The sequence below is a fragment of the Pholcus phalangioides genome, unplaced genomic scaffold (assembly GCF_987345545.1).
Source record: "Pholcus phalangioides strain wild (caught in Gottingen) unplaced genomic scaffold, Ppha-v1.0 ptg000011l_1, whole genome shotgun sequence".
Taxonomy (NCBI): Eukaryota; Metazoa; Arthropoda; class Arachnida; order Araneae; family Pholcidae; genus Pholcus; species Pholcus phalangioides.
This window is the reverse complement of record NW_028301604.1, coordinates 10395520-10419499: the sequence shown is the minus strand read 5'-3', so window position 1 is coordinate 10419499 and position 23980 is coordinate 10395520. Positions and strand designations below refer to the sequence as shown.

Here is a 23980-nt window from a genome sequence, read left to right as displayed (position 1 = left end):
TACTACTGCTACACCACACATGCACCCCCCCCCCCCCCCGCGGAACCCCCCAACGAATCGGTACATGCGGGAATGTGCGTGTACGTGTAGTGGAACCTGACGTAAAGTGTGTTTCTGTGTAATGCTTGTTATGCGTAGTGCTGTCATCTGCCCCCAGTTTTACTAACTATGAGTGAAGTGTTATGGTTGAATGATTTACCGTTGTAGGACTGTTGCTCTCTGTGGCGAGACTTTTTAACGGGGAGATCGGCTCGCATTTGCGCCTTGAAGTTGGGAACCACAGAAAACCAACTTCAGCCGACCACCACTGTGGGGTTCGAACCCGGATCCTCGCATCACAAGTCCGGCACTATAACCACTCGACCACCACAGCGGCAATTGTATTGGGTATCTGCATTCTGTATTTGGGGTACTCTTTCACAATACAAACTCTATGCAGTCAAGCAGTATAAAATGAAATCATCACCTATTGCCACACGCATACGAGCGTACAAAGCATTAAAATTTTTTTTTGACATTTTCAGGATATTTTTCACTTTTCTAAAATTTTTTCAGAATAAAGAAGGTTGAGAAATTATATATTTACTAATTGCATTGAGTAGTTATGAAAAACTAAAGTTTTTTTAAATAAAAAAGATGCATTGCTTCCATCACTTCATTAGTATATTTGTTTATAGATAACAGGGGAAGTTTAGCACCAATTTCAAGTAAATTTAATGTAAATGTATCTAGAAGCTTATCTAGATAAAAAACTTTACTTGCAAAAGTCTATTTCATTCTTATAGATTTCCTAATCCATTCATAAATTATAAATTATTTATTAGAAAAAAACTCTATTGGTAACTTTTAATGAAATCTAATGTTGAGAATAAATTTACATTGGATTTACACAATACTACAAAACTTTTTCCCTTCAAATTTCAAACATAACTGTTTTTCAACCTTTAATTGGCAAACATTGATATATGCACAAAAAAATTTTTTGAAAAGTTATATAGAGTAAAAGTGGTGCCTTGAATGCCATTATATGGAAAAAAAAAATTATTGTTAATATTTGAAAAAAATACAAGATGCTGCTTGTAAGCAAAATTGTACACCCAGTAAAGAAATAAAGGAAAACTATGTAGCCTATATAGACAACATTGCCAACCCAGTAGCAGTGTACAAAAATGAAACAAATGTTGCCTATAAGGAAAATTTTCAAAATAAGAAAAAGCAACCCATAAAAATAAATAAGAATTAAAATTTTTGCACTTGAAAAAAATATACTCCAAGTACTACTGGATAATTTGAATAAGGTAAACATTTTTTGAACACTTTATAGTTTGATATGGAAAGCTTTGAAGCAGTTCCTATGCGGCACAAAACAATAAACCCTTTTACAATTTGAGCGAAAGACAGCTGAGTACCCATTTTAGCATAATCTGCATCGGGACGATGCAGATTATGCTAAAATGATCCATGTTCATGCCAGTGGCGATACAAACTATATCAATTGTCCTGCATAAAGAATAGTAACTTTTTCTTGGGTCGTGGTTCCAAGTCCAAAGATCACCTACAACTTTTTTTGCTTGCTAGCATTCATAAGATTATCCGCAATTACTCTTAGGAATTTTTTGATACACGGCTTGTTTCTTTGCACCCATTACTGATTACTAAGCCATGCATTTAAACAGCGCATACATCTATAGATTACACGGTATACGGGTAAATCTAAAATACATTCTCATTTACAAGATTCAAATCACAATATCATCTGAAGAGCAGTTTTGTTTTAACTGAAAAAAAAAATTTTCAGATGAGTAAGCAAGATTTGATGAAATGTCTTGCTTTACCCAATCCAATGTTCTGATGTTCTTCTGCTCTTGCTTTGTTTTTGTGCTTTTTATCAGTGCACGTCCCTAAGGAACTAGTTCCTGTTAGTTCATCTCTTTCAGAACTGTAAAAGTATTTGTTAGCTTTTGGATGAAAAAATCCCAAGCTTACAGTCAGTAGTTCTGCTCACACATAGTATAAAAATATAACTCAATGCGTTCTGGCACATACCAATTCATTAGAAATTTGTCAGAAGAATGCTCACAAGATTCATGATGGTTAAATAGCAATAGTAGTATAAAAGCACTTGTGGGTCAATTTTTTCCTCTAAAAAACATAAATTTTTTTTGTTGAAAATTTTTTCTTTTAAAGTTTCTTAAAAGTCTGCATTAGAAGCATGTTCAATCACTATCATTATAAAATTTATAAAATATTGTTTGATATTTTTTGCATAAAAGTGACCAAAAATATAGTACAGGGTTTGCTTCATCATTGCAATATAACCTGACCCCACCATGCTTATAACTGGCAACACATAAGATACATACAGGGTGATCAGCGAATAAGACCTTATTTCAAAATTAAATATCTCTACAACAAAGATCAATAGAATTATGCGGTAAATGGTACGTTTATTAGCAAAACTGTAAGAATGTTGTACAGAAATTTCGAAAATTTAGTTACAAAAACTGTTAACAGATGGCGCTGTAATCGGAATGATGCCGCTGTAAAACGTGCTTCAAAGTCTAAAGCGATCAGTACAACTGTTGGATAGCGAAAAGAGGCTAGCGTGTAGAAATTGAAATAATGTATTCCATTGAACAACGTGTTTTTTTGGTACTGGAATATCACAGATTAGAACACCGTCCTACGGCAACAAGGCGCAGTTTTCAAAACCGACTCAATGTTCCAGTTGGACCCGATGCAAAAACCATTCGCATGCTCTTCGCCAAATTTGAAAGGACTGGCAGCGTGGATGATGATCAAAAGGGAAATGTTGGGCCTAGGCAAACTGTAGTGACTCCTGAAAATGCAGCCAAAGTTTCTGGAATTGTTCAGCAAAATCCTAGGAAAAGCATCTGAAGAATTGCATTAGAGACTGGTTTGAAGTACACGAGCACACAAAAAATATTGAGAAATAGCCTATGGATGTTTCTGTACAAAATCCAAAGTCATCAGGCCATACCCATGAAAGCTGTTCGACAAAGGGTTGACTTTGCGAATCAGATTCTCACAATGATTGACAACGAAGGATTTGATGTGGGCTGCATCTGGTTCACAGATGAAGCACATTTTCACTTGAATGGATTCGTAAATAAACATAACTGGCGATTTTGGGGTTCCGAAAATCCTCATTTGTGTGAAGAGAAACCACTGCATTGGCCTAAAGTTACTGCATGGGCTACGGTATGCGCCAGAGGCATTATCGGCCCCTTCTTCGTGCGAGAAACGATTACTACTGAATGTTACATTACAATTTTGGAACAATTTGTCAGCACACATCTAGCGTTGGAGGATCGACCAGGTATCGACTGGTTCATGCAAGATGGGGCTCGACCACATCGAACAGATAAAGTTTTTTGCTTTCTTCATGAATACTTTGGGAATAGAGTAATTGCGTTCGATTATCCGAAATTTACTGACACAGGAATAGATTGGCCTCCATATTCTTCCGATCTGACTCCTTGTGACTTCTTTCTGTGGGGCGCATTGAAAGACACTGTCTATCGAAACAATCCCGCTACTCTGAATGAGCTTGAATCGTTGATTGGTGTTGCATGTGATTCCATTTCTGTTGAGACATTGCAAGACGTGATGTCAAATTTCATTGTTCGTTTACACCACCTCATTGTTACAAACGGTGAACATTTTGAAAAAATTGTGTTCTGATTGCAAAGACTGCTTGGCTTCATTATATTTTTTTTGTTTTAGACTCCTTTCAGAGAAAGAGTTTTCAGCGCAAAGCGCCATCTGTTAACAGTTTTTGTAACTAAATTTTCAAAATTTCTGTACAACATTCTTACAGTTTTGCTAATAAACGTACCGTTTACCGCATAATTCTATTGATCTTTGTTGTAGAGATATTTAATTTTGAAATAAGGGCTTATTCGCTGATCACCCTGTATGAATTTAAATAGTTTGGAGTATAATACAAAAATATCATTTATTATTTGAAAACATAACTTTGTGCCATTTTTTAAGAATATGCATCAATATTTCTCCTACACATGTGATATTTCACTCCAAAATCATAGGACTGACAATCGTCCTCACTAAAAAGTAAGAGACACATGTACTTTGAACCAATCTGATGGCAATTGTGAAACTTCACACCCAGTTCACAAGTAAAATTCGAATGTTTGGAAAGTTGCTTAAAAGCATCAATGCAGAAACTATCTGAAAATATAAAATGTTTTTACTTGAAAACCGGGTTGGGTTTTCGACATCAAAAACCTAAATTAATGTTTTTTGATAATGTTGTGAACACAATAGGAATATAACGTGATGGTAAATTTACTTTTTTGCATAATTACAATGTTTTGTTTTTAAACATTAATTTACTACAATAATTAAAACAAAATATTAATTATAATTTGCAATTTTGAATTTTTCAACAGTTTGAATTTGTCTAGAACATATAAAATATAATTTTATGGTTTATCTAAGCTGATCATTACTTGTGTTCAATTTGCTAAACGTAATACAGCTGCTTATTCAAAATATATATGATAGGGCATCAGTTAGGTTTTTGACTTCAGAAACTAAATCAATGTTAAAACAGTTAAAAAACTTATTGTCAATGCTGTCAAACAGTTTTTTTAACCTAATATGTTAAATAACAAAGCATTTACTTTTATGTAGATTAAAGGGTTTTATATTCGGAATTAAAATTACTGATAAAAATATATATTTTAATATTTTAAATTTTCTGATCTGCCCAAAATTTTATTTCCATATAAAAATTCTCATGCAGCATCTATTAATACACTAATTAAACTCATTTATTTTCACCTAAAAATTTCTGAGCTCAGAGATATATAAATTCACAGAGTTTTAAAGAGTATTTTTAACCAAAGCAGAGCGGACAGGACTTGATTCCCAAAGCATTTGTTTTGCACATTTACATACAGCTTCAATTGGAAAACCATTGCGTTATAAATGCTAGTAAATATACCATATCATAGTGCAAAAGTAAGAATAACCAAGTATGGCTAAGGATAAGTTACAGAAGTTTCTTAAGCATCATATACAAGCTAGCATTACCAAATTAAATGACATTTTAGTCCTATATATTGTCCAAAATAATTATGTAGAGAGCAGAAAATTATTTTACAATCATATTAAATACTTATTCTTTATATAACAGTCACTTTAAACATTACATGCAATTAACATGTGTATTTCTAATGGGAATTTTTATATTGAAAAGCAATATTTGAGGTTTTTCACAGAGTGTTTTTGATGTGACACTTTAAACCGTCAAAAACTACCATGTGGCAAAAACCTGCCAACCCTGGTTGAAAAATATTAGAAAACCATATTGCTTGAGAGCATCATTGCCAAAAAAAAAGGGTTAAAATAAACCCCATTCTGTAATTTTAATAACATTGATTATTTTTATCATTCTGGCATTTTTCAAGATTTTAGGGCAATTTTTAGGATTTTTTATCACCAACATTCAGACTTTGATCATCATAACAGACTTTAATTAGCAGTCACTGTACTGCATAGAAAGAAGAGGAAGTCTGTGCATCAACCTAAAGAGTTATTGCACAAGAAACATGCACACACTGTCCCCCTCCAAACGAATCCTCTCTCAAAAATGTTTGATTAATGACAGCATGTTCCTCATTTGCTTAGAAGTCTGCTGTTGCTCAACAAACTATACCTGGACTCATTTGTGAAGAGAACAGTCATCCATTGTCATATGGTCCAGGTGAGATATGGACTTGTCTATAAACAATTGTTTCTGTGGTGAAAGATGAGTGGTACATACAGTGCACCGCAAAAGTTTAGACACTCATGAAATTAGCTCTTAAATTTAAAAAAATCGAATAATAAAGATTATTCGATAATTCTCTCTTTCTAAAAATGTTATTCGAACATTTGAATATCAAAAACAGTGCTGTAATTTGTAATAAAAATAAGTTTATAAAAAAAGTGAAATTCGTGTTTGCAAAAGTTTAGACACAACGAAGAATTTTTGTGATTGGTCATCAAAATATGCAAATTTGTTACTAATGACATCACTGTCGCTCTGTATTTATGCTCTTCACATGGTAGCATGAGTTCGAGATAAAAAGTAAATAGAATGTGGAAGTTGAAATCAGAAGGGTAGACTACTCTACCACACACCAACTACGGGCCATATAGCCATACGATTTCCAATCAGGGGAGTTGGGTGGGAAATAAAGGTGCCATCTATCATTGGTCCCTCCAGGATCAGTAGGTGAAGAACTTGTTTTTGATGTTCTTCCCCAGATTCAAACCTGGACCTGGTTGGTAACCTTCATGGTGGAAGACGAGCATCTTACCACTGCATCACTCAGGCGCCAGAAGGGTAGACTGCTTCAGAAATTACAGCTCACTCACAATGTTCTAAAATGTCTATCTACAGAGTATCATCTGGAGGCGGTAGGAACGCCACGCATTACAGATAAAAGAGATGACAGAAGAATCCAAAGACTGGCATCTATGCAAAGGATGACTGGGCTGCACTTTAAAAGCTTGTATGGACTTCCAGTATGAATGGATATGATGTGTACACGTATACGAGGAACTGGTATGGTAGTATTTCAAAACATTATGAAAAACCAACTTTTGTGCTCAGGTTTCAACTTGAGCACAAAACAAAGATTACAGTGCGTTCACAAGCGTGTGCCTTTGGACTCATATGGTAATCAGTTATTTTCGTTGATGAAAAAAAGTGGAACTTACATGGGTCAGATAGATGAAAGTAATATGTGAACGATTTGTGCAAAGAACCACAGACTAATCGTAGTCATAGACAAGGTGGTGGTTCACTAATGGTTTCTGCTGCATTCTGCTACAATGAGCAGGTATCAATAGTCTCTCTTAGAAGTCGCCAAAATGCTCAGCATTATATACAGACGTTAGAGCATGATCTATTACTATCTGGTGAACCTCTAGCTCGTCTTCGGAAGGAATTTCAGCAATATAATGCAGGCAGGTCATATTTGCAGGCAGATTGTGCACACAACAGGTCATGCAAAAGCCTATAGTTTAATGTGCAAAATATTGAAGTTTTTGACTGAGCAGCATGTGGCCCTAATCTGAAACCTATTGAGAATGTTTGTGGTATTTTGTCAAGAGGGTTATGAAAATAATCGATAGTATTCATCTGTAAAAGATCTTAGAGATTCCATTTAGAGTTAATGGCATAATTTTGAGCTGCAGATAATGCCAGAATTAATTTCTTTGACGGAAACCTCCATTAACGAACTTATTAAGGAAAAGGGACACCCAACCAAACTTTAGATGTTTCTTTTGCTGAAAATTTGCCTGTATTTCTAAACTTTTGCATCAATTGTTTATATGCTATTTTTATTTTGTTATTATGTTGTCAAGAAAGTGTATTGTCTAATTTTGTTACTCGTTGAAAATAAAGAACATGTTCACTCTAATAAGTGGTAATTAATTTGTAATTTTTAGTTAGTAGTTGTCAGATACTGTGTAATCTCAACTAGTGTCTGAACTTTTGAGGTGCAGTACAAATGGCTGGTTACTTTGCTAACAGACCAACTCCCCATGAAGCCTTCTGTGCAAAGTGGTGACAGCAAAGAAAGACATCTGTTTGGTTTGGACCATGGTTCTATTCCTTTGCACCACACATAGCAGTAAATACTGTTATCAATGTTCATTGCAGCTCTTGACCATCTTTGGCTGATGCTAAATCTGTGGTTAGAAATTTTTTCTTAAGCCTATGAACCACAGAAGGACTTGCATTTAACTACTGGCCACCTCTACCTGATTTTCAAAAGCCTTTAGTTGACCAATGACCCTTCTTTGCAATCTGTCCAGTAAATGATACTTGACATTCATTCTAAAAAATGTTGGCTACCCCAAATTTCTTACCTCACAATCGCAGTGAACAGCTGCCCTCTCATTACCATTTTTATGTAACTTGCACAAGACACAATTCAATCTTAACACCATTACTTCACAGAATGTAGTTTTGTTCAACATTTTCTTAACATACTTATATTTATATCTATTGTTTATTTTCATCTTTTTCTTTAATTTTTCCTTGATTTGTAAAACCTAGAGTATGAGAATAATTAGTTTTCAAACAAATAAAAAACAAAAAATTTTTATATGTAAATATTAAAAGATTATAAATTGGAAATTGTTTACTGATGAAGTTTATGGAAGCATATTCAAACACAAAAATATTGGAAATGTATTTCATAAAACTCTAGTTTTGATATCAAATGTTATGTAATGACTGATACAAGAATAAAATGTGTTATCCAATTTTCTTACAGAGAATATTGCTAATAAATTAAAAACTCCACAATTTCTCAATCTTAAAAACTTTATTCTACTCACATGGAAAAATCTTCTTTATGCATAGTGATAATTATTGCCTCAACTGCTGAATTCACTGACAGAATAAGAGGTTGTACCATAATCTCTATAAGACTATCCACAGACTGTGAATGATAACAAAAGCTTATATATTAAAAAATTACAACAATAATTTATATCAAAATCATTTATAAAATTTCCCTTTATTTGTTTTATCTTTTTGTTTCAATAAAATACTGTTGATTGAAACTGCTGATTGATTAGCCATCAATCTTTCAACATAAATGGCGCTAAATTCACAATGCTTTAAATACACCAAACAATTCTGACACAACTCAGCTCTTCCAGTTAAAACAGTAATAAATTGCCTCGGTGGTGATAGAAAGGGGTTGTGGATAGTTTGAAAGAAAGGCCTCCAGGTGTATGTACCCTTGTTAAACCTACCACAGTTGACCGATTCCCTTAAGGCTTATTCAAGGAAACTCAGCTAATACAAACTTTTGGATAATTTGAGCTTGATTCGGATATATCCTTTGCAAAATGTCTTAATTCTCAGAATTCCTGGCTACCTTTTTGTCATTCTTTAATTTATTCCATGATTTTTACTATCTTTTCCAGAATATAAAATATAGCGTACATTGAAACATTAAACAATTACAATCAACAAAAAGCTGAAATTTTTTGTTGAGGCTCTAAGTAAGAAGCAATGATTTCATTACTAGTTCTACACACTGACTTTTGTCTTTCACAGACAGCTAGAGTTTCACTGAATCTTGGATGACTTCATTAGCACCAGCCAATGCAAGATGCTACTACTCAAGAAATATGAAAGTTTGTGTACATGGAGGGCAATCAACTTCTCCACAGACAGAATTTTTAAAAGCTGAAGTGCTTAAATCCCAGTCACTTGTCTTCCTTTCATTCAAACTGAGCACAACTTCATCCTATTGCCATCAGCAATTTACTACCGAATGAGTTGTGCCAGAAGTGTGCATGTGCTTCTAATGGCCTTGGTATGTATGCAGTGTTGAGCATGAATTTTTATGCTGCCATCTATTTTTCGAACTATGAGCAAAGTGTAATAATTGAATACGGTTGAACCCAGGTTTAATCAATCGGATAAAACTGACACTTTTATTCTGTAAATTGAGGAAAATTGTATGTAGAGGTTGAAATAAACCAGGGTTGGCAGGTTTTTGACACATGGCAGTTTTTGACGGTTTAAACTGTCACATCAAAAACCAAATTCCCACTGGAAATGCACACGTTAATTGCATGTAATGTTTAAAGTGACTATGTTATATACAAAGAATCAATATATAATATGATTCTAAAATAATTTTATACTCTCGACAGAATTATTTTGGACAATATATATGCTTTTTTTTCTTATAAAATTTGAATAAAGTATAACATGAACATTGAAGGGAAAACTATGGAAAGATATGACATTCTTTGATTCAAGATGATTCTTGACCTTCCAAAATATCTTCAACTGCTTATATATGTTTGCATTGATATAAACCGTCTGCTGTACTCTTTTTACAACAGATAAGTGTTTAAAAGTTTATTAAATCATGTATGTAACGTTGATTCCTGTTATTATTAAATTATCTAGATAACCACTGATACTTAAAACGATACTCTTATTGCGCATAACATTGAAATATATCTAGCGATCAAAATACTAAATTGTAGGACTAAAATGCCATTTAATTTGGCAATGCTAGATTGTATATGCCAAACTTGGTTTATTCTTACTTTTGCACTATGATATGGTACATTTACTAGCATTTATAATGCAATGGTTTTCCAATTCAAGCTGTATTCAAACGTGCAAAACAAATGCTTTGGGTATCAAGTCTTGTCAGCTCTGCTTTGGTTGAAAATACTCTTTAAAGCTCTGTGAATTTATACACCCTGATCTAAGAAATTTTTAGGTGAAAATAAATGAGTTTAATTAGTGCATTAACAGATGCTGCATGAGAATTTTTATATGGAATAAAATTTTGGGCAGATCAGAAAATTTAAAATATCGAAATATATATATTTTTTCAGTAATTATACTTCTGAATATAAAACCCTCTAATCTAAATAAAAGTAAGTGTTTTGTTATTTAACATATCTATCAAGTTAACAAAAACTGTTTGACATCATTTACAGTAAGATTTTGATAGTTTTAATACCGAGTTAGTTTCTGGGGTCAAAAACCTAACCCTGATGCCCTATCATGCATATTTTGAATAAGCAGCTTTATTCCACTTAGCAAATTGAACACAAGTAATGATAAATAGTATCAGCTTAGATAAATGCACCATAAATTTATATTTTATATGTTCTAGACTCTTATGTTGAAAAATTCAAAATTGCAAATTATAATATTTTGTTTTAATTATTGTAATAAATTAATGTTTAAAAATAAAACATTGTAATATGACAAAAAGTAAGTTTTTCATCATGTTGCATACCTATTGTGTTCAAAACATTATCAAAAGGCATTCATCTAGGTTTTTGACAGTTTTCGACAGTTTAAACCAGTTTTTGACGCTTGTCATGTCAAAAACTGGTTTAAACTGTCGAAAACTGTCAAAAACCTAAATGAATGCTTATATATGCACACATATATATGTATATATATATATGTGTGTGCAAAAACTTAAAAAAATGCATTAAATCAGCGTTTGTGATACCTGGGTTTAATTGAATTTGTACTGTTGTAGGCCTGTTGCTCTCTGTCGAAGGAATTTTTAATGGTGAGATCAGCTCCCATTCAAATGTTGAAGTTGGGAACCACAAAAAACACTTCAGCTGACCATCACTGTGCTACCAGTGGACCATTCAATTAACTGGTAAAATGTGTTAGAGATTTATGTCTCTCAAGAATTTTTGGTTATTTATTTTGGAATATCAATGTTGCTCAGCAAAATTTTCCACCATGTCCAAACAAGGTTCATATGCTTGTTCAAACTCTAGGAAAAAACTGTTGACTTATGGATACAGACATTGGTGAAGAGAAGTAGAGGATAGTCAAGTTTTGAACTTTCTGATGAAAACTAAAAAATCAACACAGAGTTCCCTATTCCAACACTTACAGCAGCTACGGAGATGTCAGAAAAAATAAGGCCGTGTGCTGAAGCTCAAAAATCACGAATTTCATTCACTAAACCAACTTAAAGATTTTGTACAATGTTTAAGAGCATCCTGAAGAAAACAATTTAAAATTACACAAATTTACAAGTGAAACAGTTTTCCCGATTGTTTACGTTTTATACAAACTAGTTGAAAAAACGAGGAAATTGGTATAGTACATGATGGCATTCAATACATTTCTATAATTATAAAGAGTTTTGGATTTTTTATAAAAGTATAGTTATCCCATATTGATAAATTGGACAATTTGAACATTTTTTCTGTCCCCTTGAGCTTCGAATTAACAAGAATGACTAGAGATACAGGGGTTGGTGAAGATCAAAGATGTGTATGGGTGAGACATATGTATTGATATCATAATCGTGCCTCTGCAGACCATTAAATCTGTCTCCACCTATGTAATCAAGTTTTACTGTAGATGCTAACTAGCCAGGCATAGGGAAAAAAATGAAATTAACCAACTAAAACTAACTTCTCTTTGCATCTCTTCCATATACATTTAAGAATATTGATATTGCTTTCATATTTTCTCTACAGCAAACCCTCTTTGACTTTGTTTTTTGTGGACAATCAGAACCAATTACTTCTTCAGCTGTCCTATCAGTGGTAAGAATGCAAGATTGTTCCTCTAAGACAGTGTTTCCCAAAGTGGGTAATGGAATGGTCCAGGGACCATAGAAGCTAAGGGTATAATATAAGGTCCTACGGGTTCGCTTGAACTGGGGGGCAATGAGAGAAAACATTTCTGAAAAAGGGGGCGATAGCGGGTCAGATACCAAAATTGTGATATGAACACAAGCTATTTTTTTACCCTCAGTCATGAAAGATAACTTCGGACAGGCTGTTCACCAAATAGCATGCAAAGGTGGCCAAGGAATGGAGGTAGTTTTAGTACTTTTCTTGCAAAACTTATTGCTCATTCTGAGAACTGGCTGTGAAGGGAGTTTAGAATACAGGTGGCTATCTGAAAATTTTATGGTATTTCAAATGAATCAAATAACAGAAAAATGGCTACATGAAAAATTAATGGAAAGCAAATACAATGGATAAATTATTTTTTTAGTACAAATGAGAGAGAGAAATGTCATCCCAACAAACTCTGACAATTTTTGTGAGAAGACTTCATATTACATCTTATTATAAATAGCCTTCCACCACATCTAAGGTCCCCATGCCGTGTCTGGATTGGCCCATGGTTGAGGTGGTATTTGGTAAAGCTAGTGAATTTTTTTTTCAATTCACAGCAATCCTCTCTCTATTATGAGATATTATTGGTGGAAATTTAAATTGATGGTAGTTGTAGTTAAAACATTAAAAGTTAAATGAACATCTTAAAAAAAAATTCAGTCAAAAAAATTTCATCTTAAAATTTTATTATTTTTTCATATTTTGGTGAGGAGCTTAGCTTGCATTACGGAGGATTGCTGTGAATTAAAAAAAAATCCCAAACTTTTTCAAAGACCACCTCAACACGTGGGCCAATCCAGACACAGCATGGGGACCTTAGATATGTTGGAGAGCTATTTATAATAAGATCTAATGCTATATGGTTTTAAAGTATATAAAATTGGTGAGCGCTCGTAATATTGCTTTCCCCAGAAACCCATGGTGCTGTTAAGATGGACCTGACTCTTTCACATTTTTTTACAGCATTTCTTGTAGGTACTTTTATTATAAAAAAATGCCACTTTTTATTATAAAAAATAATTTAATTTTCAAATTCCAAAAGTTTTTCCCTTCTATTGCCTTGAATACTGATAAACGCTTTAGAAAAATACTACTGTGCCAACTTTGAATGAAGGAAATTATTTACATGAGTATGAGATTACACGCGACTTAGCAAGTACAAAATAAAAGGCTACAGTTTTCTTAATTTCTTTGACTCAACAATATTCGGGTAAAGTTAACAAATGACTTGATTTAATTTTTAATTTATTCTGAATTGGGCAATTTTAAATGATTTCATCTATATTTTCGATCTTGTATCATGCTATTTTCCCTCATATATTTTTACATTAAAATGTGGAATTGTATCTGCTACAACAGTTGCATCAGCATCTGAATTAAAAGGTTTTGCTGTATAGGTGTGGACAGAAAAAAAGCATGTCACACTGGAGGCATGCAAAAGAGTTCGGCGATAATGTATAATAAGTATATATATATATATTTATTATATTAGCATTGTACAAAAAATAATTAAAGAGGTTTTTTTCAGGGCTTAATAAGTTTATAAAATTGTACATGCTTTATATCACTTCTCACCTGCAAAGATTTCTCCACAACTTGCATCATTTCATCATTATTCTGATATTCTTTGAGGATCTGTAAAATATAAATTTTATGGCAGTTATGCGCATACCTTCACGCATGTGTGAGAAAAGAATTAGAAAATCCCAAGTTCCAGCAGATCAAACTATGGTGAAATGCAAAAATAAACTCAAGTTTTTACACTCATTAAGATATTTCAGTCATCTCCATTATAACAATACTGGTACAAGTAGAATTGATAGAATCATCTAATTTTTATTTAAAAAATCACTTTGTAAAGGCAGCTACGCATGTAACTGCACGCTTGACAAACATGCATATGTTCAATCTTTTTGTACAAGTATGCACAATTTCCATTTCGACACAATACAGTATAAGTGTACTTACACAAGCACCAATTTTGAACTTGAAATATGTTGAGCTCAGACAATAATACCATCAAATTGTCCCAGGGGTGAAAATTCTCAAAAGTGGGAAAAATCGAAATTTGGCTATAAAGTATTCCCAGAAACTTTTTATCATAATTTTTCTGGTCTTTTATGTTTGCTTACATGTATACAGTTTAAAAATTCATAAAAACTGGAAAAATAACCGAAATAAAAAACGGTTTGCAGGGTTAGCATCGCTAGGTCACAGGATTTTTTAAGAAAGGAAAAAAAACAGCCGATAGGCGGCACTGACGTACACAAGTCAGAGAAAAGATACAGAAATAATGAACAGAATGCCTCCAAATCTTTTATTACAACAGTATGTGTTCCACATGACCACCACCACAGGGGATACCACATTGCAGGCGAGTCACAAATCCAGCAATGGCAGAGTGCAGCAGGTCCACATACACCGTTTACAACAGTGAATTGATTGTGGATTAGGAGCGCAAGTTCTTATAACAATCTCATTTGCATATTTCCACCGAAGTCGCTGAGATACCAGTGTCACCTATCGGCTGTTTTTTAGTTTTTTTTTCCCCTGTCTTAAAAAAATTCCTATGACCTAACGATGCTAACTAACCCTGCAAACTTTTTTATTCCAGTTTTTATTCATTTTTAAAGTTTCTATGGACTTTTTGCCCACCCTGTATCTGTGACATTGGAATAACTATCTCAGAATGACTAAAGAAAGTTATTTGAATTCTTTCACTCATTAAATCTTTGATTAAAAAGAAAGATGGATCATAAGAGAATCTATGTGATACTACACTGAAGGCTTCTAAATTTTTTCAGTTCCACTATCAATGTGACAAGATTTTTTCATATTTTTCCTCTATTGGATATAATTTGTTTCCATCATCAACAACAACCATTTTCAATCCACTGCTGGATGAAGGACTCCTCTAAATTTTTCCATTTTACTCTGTCTGGTGCTTTAGCCTTCCATTGACTCCAGCCACTTTTCTGATCTTGTTGATTCATCTTGCATGGGGACACCTCCTTGGATATTTAACACCACGGGTTACCAACCCAGAATGCTTGTGGTCCATCTGTTGTCCTGCCTTCTTGCAATACGTTCAGCCCATTTCCATTTTAAACGTTAAATTCTTTCCATGATATCATATACCTTTGTTTGGTTCCTTATCCAAGTGATTCGTTTTCTGTCTCTCCTTGTGATGCCTAGCATACATCTTCCCATGCTCCTTTGTGTTGTCTGTAGCCTTTGTATCGTCTTGCTTGTGAGCGTCCATGTTTCAGCTCCATAAGTCAGTGCTGGTAGCAAACACTGGTTACATACTTTTCTTTTCAGGCGTAATGGCATGTGGCTCTTTAGAATAACAGTTTTTGCCAAAAGTGCTCAATGCAATCCTGATCCTTCTGTTTATTTCATTAATAATTGTTATCTGTGGTATTTCTTGTACTTGGTATACATAGCTTTCTACTTCTTTTATTTCTGTTGTCAAGATCGTCTTCAACACAAATGAGTTGAACATAACTTTAGTCTTTTGCAGATTCATTTTCAAGCCCACCTGAATACTTGCCTTCGCCAGTTCTAGTATCATTTCTTCTAGTTCGTCTCGATTACTGCTTATAATAACAATGCCGTCTGAAAAATGCAAATGGTTGAGAAATTCTCCATTTATTTTAATTCTTTTCTCATCCTAATCCAGTTTCCTGAATGCTTCTTCTAAAGCAGTGGTAAAGAGTTTTGGAGAGATGGTATCAACCAGTCTCTCTGACACCTTTCCCAACTTTAATTTTTGCTTATCCTTTATCCAAATGAATGGTTTTGCTGTTACTTTGTCATATATTTCCTTAATGATATTGATGGATGTCTTCTTTATCCCAATTACTTCTAGAGCCTTAACAGCAGATGTGAAGACAGTGTCAAACGCATTCTCAAAATCAATGAAGGCCATACACAATGGTAATTTGTATTCCTTGTATTTCTTTACAAGTTCCCTCATTGATTGGATGTGATCCATTGTGCTAAATCCAGCCTGCTTGTTCTTTTGGTTGGCTTCATCTAATATGGGTGCAAACCTATATGTCAGCACTTTGAAGATTTACTGATTTACTTTAAATTACTGATAAGAGACCGATTGGTCAATAAATCTTGATAGCCTCTTTTTTCATCCCTTTTGTAAAAAGCCTGCATCATTGCGTTATTCTTATCTTCAGGCGCATCTGATTTTGTGAGACAATTTATGAACAAATTAGCTAAAATACTGGCAAATTCTTCTCCTGCTTCTTTAACAATGTCTATTGAAATATTAAAAATTGAAAATATTTTTGTAGAGAATAATTGGAATAAAATAATTTCTTTTATACTATGTTAATTTAAAATTGTTTTTGAGTGTTAGTGACCCAAACTTTCTGTAAAGAATTAGATCTTTTTGCCCCTCCAAAAGCCGATTCTGCATACACATCCATGATTTTCACGATGTGAAACGGTGACTACCCCATAGCAGTTAAATGACAAAACTATATGTTCAAGGTAAAGTTTTTACAGATTCAGTTTTTTCCCACGATCTCTGGAAAGTATTACAATTTGAAGGACGTTCCAATCCTTTGATTTAAAATAGAAAATAAAAAAAATGTGCATTCACAATATTGTAGGAACAAGGCGAATTTACGCTGTATTAGACTCGGTCTTTGAATGCTGGCAGATAGCAGCAAAAGTACCGTAATATCCAGCATTTGACCAGATGGGAGAAAATCCACAGGGGAATAAAAACTCCAAAATTTGACTATTACACGGTCCCTCATTCAGGGAAGCAACTAGATATATCTCATCTTATTCATCAACAACCCACGTGTATATCAATACAGTACAGTGTACAAAGAAGGAAAACCACTTTTTCAAGGTCGTGTGATCATGATACGGTAAAAAGTTGGGAACATGTTTTTCTCTCAATTCTTTTCTTATAACTAGGACTTATTTTATAGTTAAGGACTTTTCTTATAACTCCGGGACACGTGAACAAAATTTTTATGAGTCCTTTTCCAAAATTCAGGGTATTTAACACGTTATAGTGCATCAATGTCATCTCTAAAAGAGTTCAGTAAGTTCCAAAAAAGTTAAAAATAAAAACATTATTTTGAACTGTTCCCCTCATCCCAAAAAATAAAAATATTGAAATAATACTATAGCAGAATGCATCAATAGATCTTTTTTTCTACTTTTTTAATGTAATATTGCTATCAAAAAACTAGTTATAAATTTGAAGTAATTTGTGCAGTAATTGAAACATAACCTAAGAATTACACACACTTCTGATAATGATTTCGATCTTGATAGAATTTTTCACTTACATTCACTATTTGTGTATGAAAAAGATAAAGCAAGTGAACAAGTTGTGAGTTTGTGACTTGACTGGAATTTGCTGCATCAATAACTTGAATTGAGGATGTATCAGTACAAACCTAAAATTAAAGCAATAGAGAACTCTTGATAAACAAATTAATTCTATTTGAATCACTGATTTTTTTCTTTGACATACAATAGAATTCTCTGTTTAACTTTCAAAAAGTTTTCATTTTGTTCTTCTAAAGTAATTCTTCTGCTTTTCTGAGGTTTAGTTCACCCTGGACTGGAGTATGCTGTAAGGTTTTGGAGACCATACCTACAGAGGGACATAGATTTCATTGAGGATGTGCAGAGAAGAACGCAGTGTCTGGGAAATATGATCGAAGTGTGTAAAATTTTCAACCGGATGGACCATGAGTTATTAACACACCGGCAATCAACTGCTTCAACAAGAAGACACCAGTATCGATTGGTAAGGGACAATTCTAGGTTGCGGTGTAGCAGGGAAAATAGCTTACCCTGGGGGTAGTAAATTCTAACACAATTGATACATTTAAAAAGGAATACAATAAACATATTGGGGTAAATCAAGAAACTATCCATACTTAGAATAAGGCAACCATAAATATTTTTTATGGGCATTGTATAATATTTTATCATGTATATATATATAGTTTTTATAATTCCATTTTTAATTGGATTGCTGTGTTTTAGAAATATGGCATCGATATTTATTATGGCAAATTAAAAAAAACAATGCATTTTACATTTTATGGGAGGGAAGCAGTGTCAAAATTGGCCTACAAGGGGTTCCTCAAGCCTTAACCTTTACAATAGAGGTTTTCAATGTGATATAAAAAACATTGGGGCACTGCCATAAGGAATTTCTAACAAATTGGTGCTCGGTGAATTTCTAACAAAAGCTCGGTTTGCAAGAGAACCTGGGTTCGATGCCTGCGGTAGATCAGACAAATTTTCTTTCCTTGGCATGATATTCAGAAAAAGTCTGATACACATAAAAAGCTGGCTCATTTCCACAAAATAATTTTTTAAGGTCAGCTACAAAATACTCAAATAGAAAAGTTGGTTTTTATTGAAGTGTAAGAAAAGTTTCAAAAGGGTGTCTACCAAATACCAAAAGCAAAATTCTGACTTTTTGGTGACTTTTCCATGGCCTTTTCTCATTCGACAAAATGAACCATGCTAGACTGTTTTCTTATATCTGTGGTTTCAAACTGTGACTTGTGACCACCTGGGGGTTTGGGTTAACAAAATAAGGGGGTCTTAATGAAAGGGGGAAAGTGAATGAATTTACAAAATAAACACACTTGATAAGAAAATTATTTTAATCCTTTGAAACTTTCCACAGAGCATGATGAAGATGTCAATATTGCTCTATCGCTTTCTATCACAGATAGAAAAAAATGGGTATACCCAGAATGAAAATCTGACAATCCTACTTATACCACTTCTTAAAGTTTGGTTGATCAATTCAGAATCTGTATTTAAATTTTTGTGACTAGGTCAGTTGAGTATTCATATAATAAAAAGTAAAATTTTTAATATACCAGATATTGACATTTTTCCACAAAAAAATTGATTGTTGCTGATAAATGTTCTAAAACTTTCCATAACAGTGCAGAATCAACACTTGCTGCACTTAGCTCACTGAAATGAAAAAAAAAAAAAAGCAAGAGAAGAGGAAAAACCACAATTTTTCAGAAATTCAAGCATAAGTTTAGATAACAGTGTTAGATGTCACAAAATATTTCTGAAGAATCGACAATAGACTAATCAATTTAAAATTTTATTTTTACCCGTTGGAGACGACTAGTAACTATTGATTCAATAACTAAATTTGATACAAAATAAAATAATAATGAAATAATTTAACAATAAAAACTATCAATTTAAAATTTAAATCACAATTCCACAACAATTCTGGTTTGAAGTTGACTATAATTGACTGCATACATATGAAAAGATTATAACAAAAGTGCACTGTTTCTACTATGCAACAATTTTAGGTCATCTTTCTACACAATGCACAAATATCTTGAAAACTGTTGGACCATAATAGGACCAAATTTTACGTATATATACCATGCAGAATCAGATTTAAATGATAGGCTACTTTAAAATATTTTCAGAGGTTTAGAAATACTCAAAATCATTAAAAAAATTGCATGACAACAAGATTTTTTTGGCTTCAAAATACGATTTAAAATGTTTTTTGGTTGCCATAGTTCCCAAACAATCTTTTATTCATAACTTTGGCCCAAAGGCATGGCAGGGTGGAGAGCAGAGTAATGAGGAAATTGGCAAGCAAAGCTATCAATTCACACAATGGGAAGAATTTCTGCTGCACACATTTTTTTTCTTAGCTTATAAGAAAAGTGTCCCTAGATGACGTCTTCAAAAAGTTTTGAAAAAATTGTCTCACTGATTCGACTCATTTAAATATGCATAAAAATATTTTTTTACAAATCTGGCAGAATTACTATGGGTCACTCAAAAAAAATTTAATATTAATATTTTGAACACCAAGAGACTAAGAATGAATTTAAAAATCCTGCAACCCTACAGTCTTAGAATGACATCATTCAAACACCATATGATCAGGTACAGTACAGACAAAGAAAGAGAAAAGAAATCTGTTTCCAGAAGAGAAAAAGAAAAAGGGAGGAAAGCAGAGCTAGAGTGTGAAAAGGGAGGAAAGCAGAGCTAGAGTGTGAAAAGGAAGGAAAGCATAGCTAGACTGTGAAAAGAATTTTGTTAAAGATCTCGCCAAGAAGAATGAGAGGTAATGAGCAGCCAAATGTTGTGTTCTGAGGCCCCTCATCAGGCTGGATGTACCACCTATGAATTTATAGACATAAAGATATTTTAAGACGGCCCACACCCTTGCATTTCTTCCAAATTTCTGCATTTCTGGTCAAGAGCATCATGCTGAGTCATGGAAGTTGAAGGTTTACCTGGTTAAAATTTATGCAACAAATACAATCATTAGGATTGAATGGTTCAATATACTAAATTTATTTACAAGAGAATATAAATTTACATTGGTGGGGAAAACCGCGCCTACAAAATCACATACTCCGCATGAACGACATCACAATTACTTCTTTACTCGAACAACTCTCAAACGCTGCTTGCCAAGAGAGCGGATTTAGAGTGCGCCACTTACATTCACAGTCAGATCCACTACTAACGAGCCCACATAGAACAATGGTCTGGGTTTAACAAGCAAATTAAAGTATTTGGTTTGGTGCATTGCTAATTGCATAGTAATTTTTTCCCTTTTAGCAAGAAAGTTTATCTCCATAGCTTGGATTTAATGAAAAAATAAAAAAGTGTAAAAAAAAAAGACAAAATAGACAGGAAATCTTAAGAGAATTGCAAAAGACCTAGCACCATGGCCTAAGGCCTTGTCATTAAGGTTTGCTGCCAATGAACACACAACATTTTGTCCTGAAAGGAGGGGAAACTGATGAGCTTGAATAGTAAACATGAGAAACTGACCAATCAGAATTTTTTTAAATGGCTTATTCACTGTTTCTTAACCTTTAATGCAAACTCAACATGCTTGAGTAAGGTGTGTCCTATGAATCATTAATGGAATTTTTATCATTACTAGAATTTTTCTTTTTCGGGGTGTTTGTGTTGCCTTCAGTTTTTGAGGGAGGGGAGCGGATATCTGAAAGAAAAGTTTTATCAATCAAAGATGAAATAGAAATCATAAAGTTGTTAGAAAAAGGTAAAAGAAATGTAGTAATATTCAAGCAATATGTACTTTCATCTTCAGAAGTCTCGACATTATTGAAAAGCAAGGAATGTTCATTGAAAGAATTTGAGTTGAATGTGACTGTAAAGGATTGTGGAGAAGTGTAAAAAATAAATAAAATTTGGGGATGAAGCTTTTTAAAATAGTTTGTGCAACAACAGAATGTCAATCTACCTATAGGTGGACCAATAATGAAAATTCAACAGATAAATTAACGGTTCACTTAGGTTATTTACATTTATACTGTATATTGTTTTAAACAGTTACACATCATATTATTTAACAATTACAAACAAACTCAAATATTGAGAGAGATATATATAATGTAATTTATACTTGCTATAAGCACTTAATTTCAGAAATTTCATTTTTTTAACTGAAAAAGGATTTTAGTGAGCTGCAATTTTTAGTTATTTTATGGATCCAGAATAGATTATTTGGATAATTCAAATTTTGGGTAATTCTAACTTTTTCCCAGTGTTTTATACAGTCAACACTCATTATAATAACCCCATGTTATGACAACTATTCCATTACAATGACCGTAAGTCCCAATTGTTTTCATAGGATGAATAACCAATATGTTTTTCCTTTTGATATAACGACCTTACAATATAACACCCATTTTCAATGGGGGTCGTTATAACAAGTGTTGTGTGACTGTATTTAGAAAAGTCTCTATGAAACAATATTTTTTATGGATTCAAGCAACTTCATTATATAGGGCAGCAGTTCTCAAAGTGTGTGCCACTGCTCCTAGGAGTGTTTCCAAACCATTCTCAGGAGCATCGTGATGAGATTTGGATAATGAGCGCTTGTTTAGTGTTTTGAAGGGGTTCTTTATTGCACTATTCCAAGGAGCAATGGGTAAACTTTGACTGACATAAGGAAGCCACAGGTGGCAAAGGTTTGGGAGCCACTGATTAGAGAATTGATAGTATTTACAAATAGTTATTAGCATAATCATGCACATTTTTAAAATTCCACTAGTATTATAATACATTTATTAATCTAGTCATATATGCATATAAAGCCGGTCCTACGCAGAATTCTGCAGTGCAAAAAAATGGTTTTGGGGTGTGGCTATGCAAAATCAACCATTAAAATCACTTGTGCTGCGCACGGCCATACCTCAAAAACAGGTTTTGGCATTACATGATTCTGCGTAATTCTGCTGGTATGGATCCAGCTTTAGACTTGTGTGTTACAACACATCTTTCTACTTACATTCATTTGTTTGATGCAGCATGACTTGACAGGCTTTTGTATCAAAAGAAGACTATCATATCCTTATCTCAAAACATTTTCTTAAGACTATTCTACATCAATGCTTTCCGATTTCTGCGAAAATTCTGCATAACGATATTACTCTCTAGTCCTGATGCACTTTCACAGTGCTAATATAATCTATCTACAGTCAACGCTCATTATAATGACCCACTCCATTGTCCGTTCATGGAAAAATTTTGCCCCAGACATCTCACTCTTAGCACGTTTCGTCCTAGGTACATTTGGCCCCAACATTTTGCCTGCCCTGACCGTATGAGTGAACATATGAATGATGGACCAAGTGACTGTATTAGTGATCAAGCGAGTTGGACATTTGCCTGTGATATTTTGCCTACCCTGATCATATGGGTGACCAAGTGAGTGACCCTATGAATGATGAAGTGAACTAGAAATTTACCCTTGACATTTCACCTGCCCTGACTGTATGAGTGACAATATGAGAGGCCCTATCAGTGATCAAGTAAGCTGGACATTTTTTTACTCCCTGACATTTAACCTGTCCTGACGGTATGTATGTGTGCACATACGAATGATGGTGTGAGCAGGGCCAGATCTTGAATCCTGTGAACTATGTGGTTGCAAGGGGGGGGGCGATTTCTTAGGTTTTGTTTCAAAGATGAATATTTTCAGAGAAAATATTACTATACAATACAGTAATAAGGACAACAAGGTCAAATCTTTGAGAATTGAGAATGGTGATATAACATCAATCCATTTGATGCCAAACATGGTGAACTGAGCCAACAGTGATAGAACATTGAACAGACACCCCTTCCCCACAAAAAGACTTGTCCATCAACTGTCAGACTGCTGCTAACGCCACAGTCACAATCACTCCTCACTAGGATTTCTCTTACTGGAACCCACACACAAAATGCACCCAAGTATTTTCCGGGAATCTTGCCACCTTTTCGGGATCCCGTTAACAAGCCAATTATTGCTAGCTGAACCTTATTATTAGTTTATGAACCTTATTATAGTTATTTTAACCAAAAGTAATTTTTGGGTGTCTGTTATTTTAAGGCATACCAGGTACATTTTCAGACTATTGGTACTGCTGTCATTTTTGAAAGAAACAGACATTCATGAATATATGCAGGTTACTGTTTAATAATTATTGTATCCTTCGGATGTATTGTTACTCCAAGAGGTGTTAGCTTTCTATATGGTGCCTAGACACATTTTTTTTAAAAAGTAAAGGGAAAAAAAAACATGACTGAAAGGATCAAAGAAAGAAAGATGGCTAGATCGGCCAAAAACTTATTCTACATACACCATTGATAAAAAATGGGGCGGAGAAACATCTGTATTTATATATATATATATACAGGGGTTGGACAAAATAATATGACCACCTGTGAAACGACTTGACAAAAAATCTTT

General features: G+C 33.6%; 1 protein-coding gene across 1 annotated transcript in view; it reads right to left on the bottom strand.

Moving 5' to 3' along the window:
* Positions 1-23980, bottom strand: part of fws (Conserved oligomeric Golgi complex subunit 5 four way stop) — an 84753-nt gene that overhangs the window by 20539 nt on the left and 40234 nt on the right. The window contains exons 12-15 of the mRNA XM_089238974.1: positions 19092-19191; positions 17529-17639; positions 13777-13836; positions 8386-8489 (exon numbers count right to left, since the gene is read on the bottom strand). Of these exons, the coding sequence (XP_089095100.1) occupies positions 8386-8489; positions 13777-13836; positions 17529-17639; positions 19092-19191 (375 nt within the window). The remainder of the gene's footprint in view (positions 1-8385; positions 8490-13776; positions 13837-17528; positions 17640-19091; positions 19192-23980) is intronic.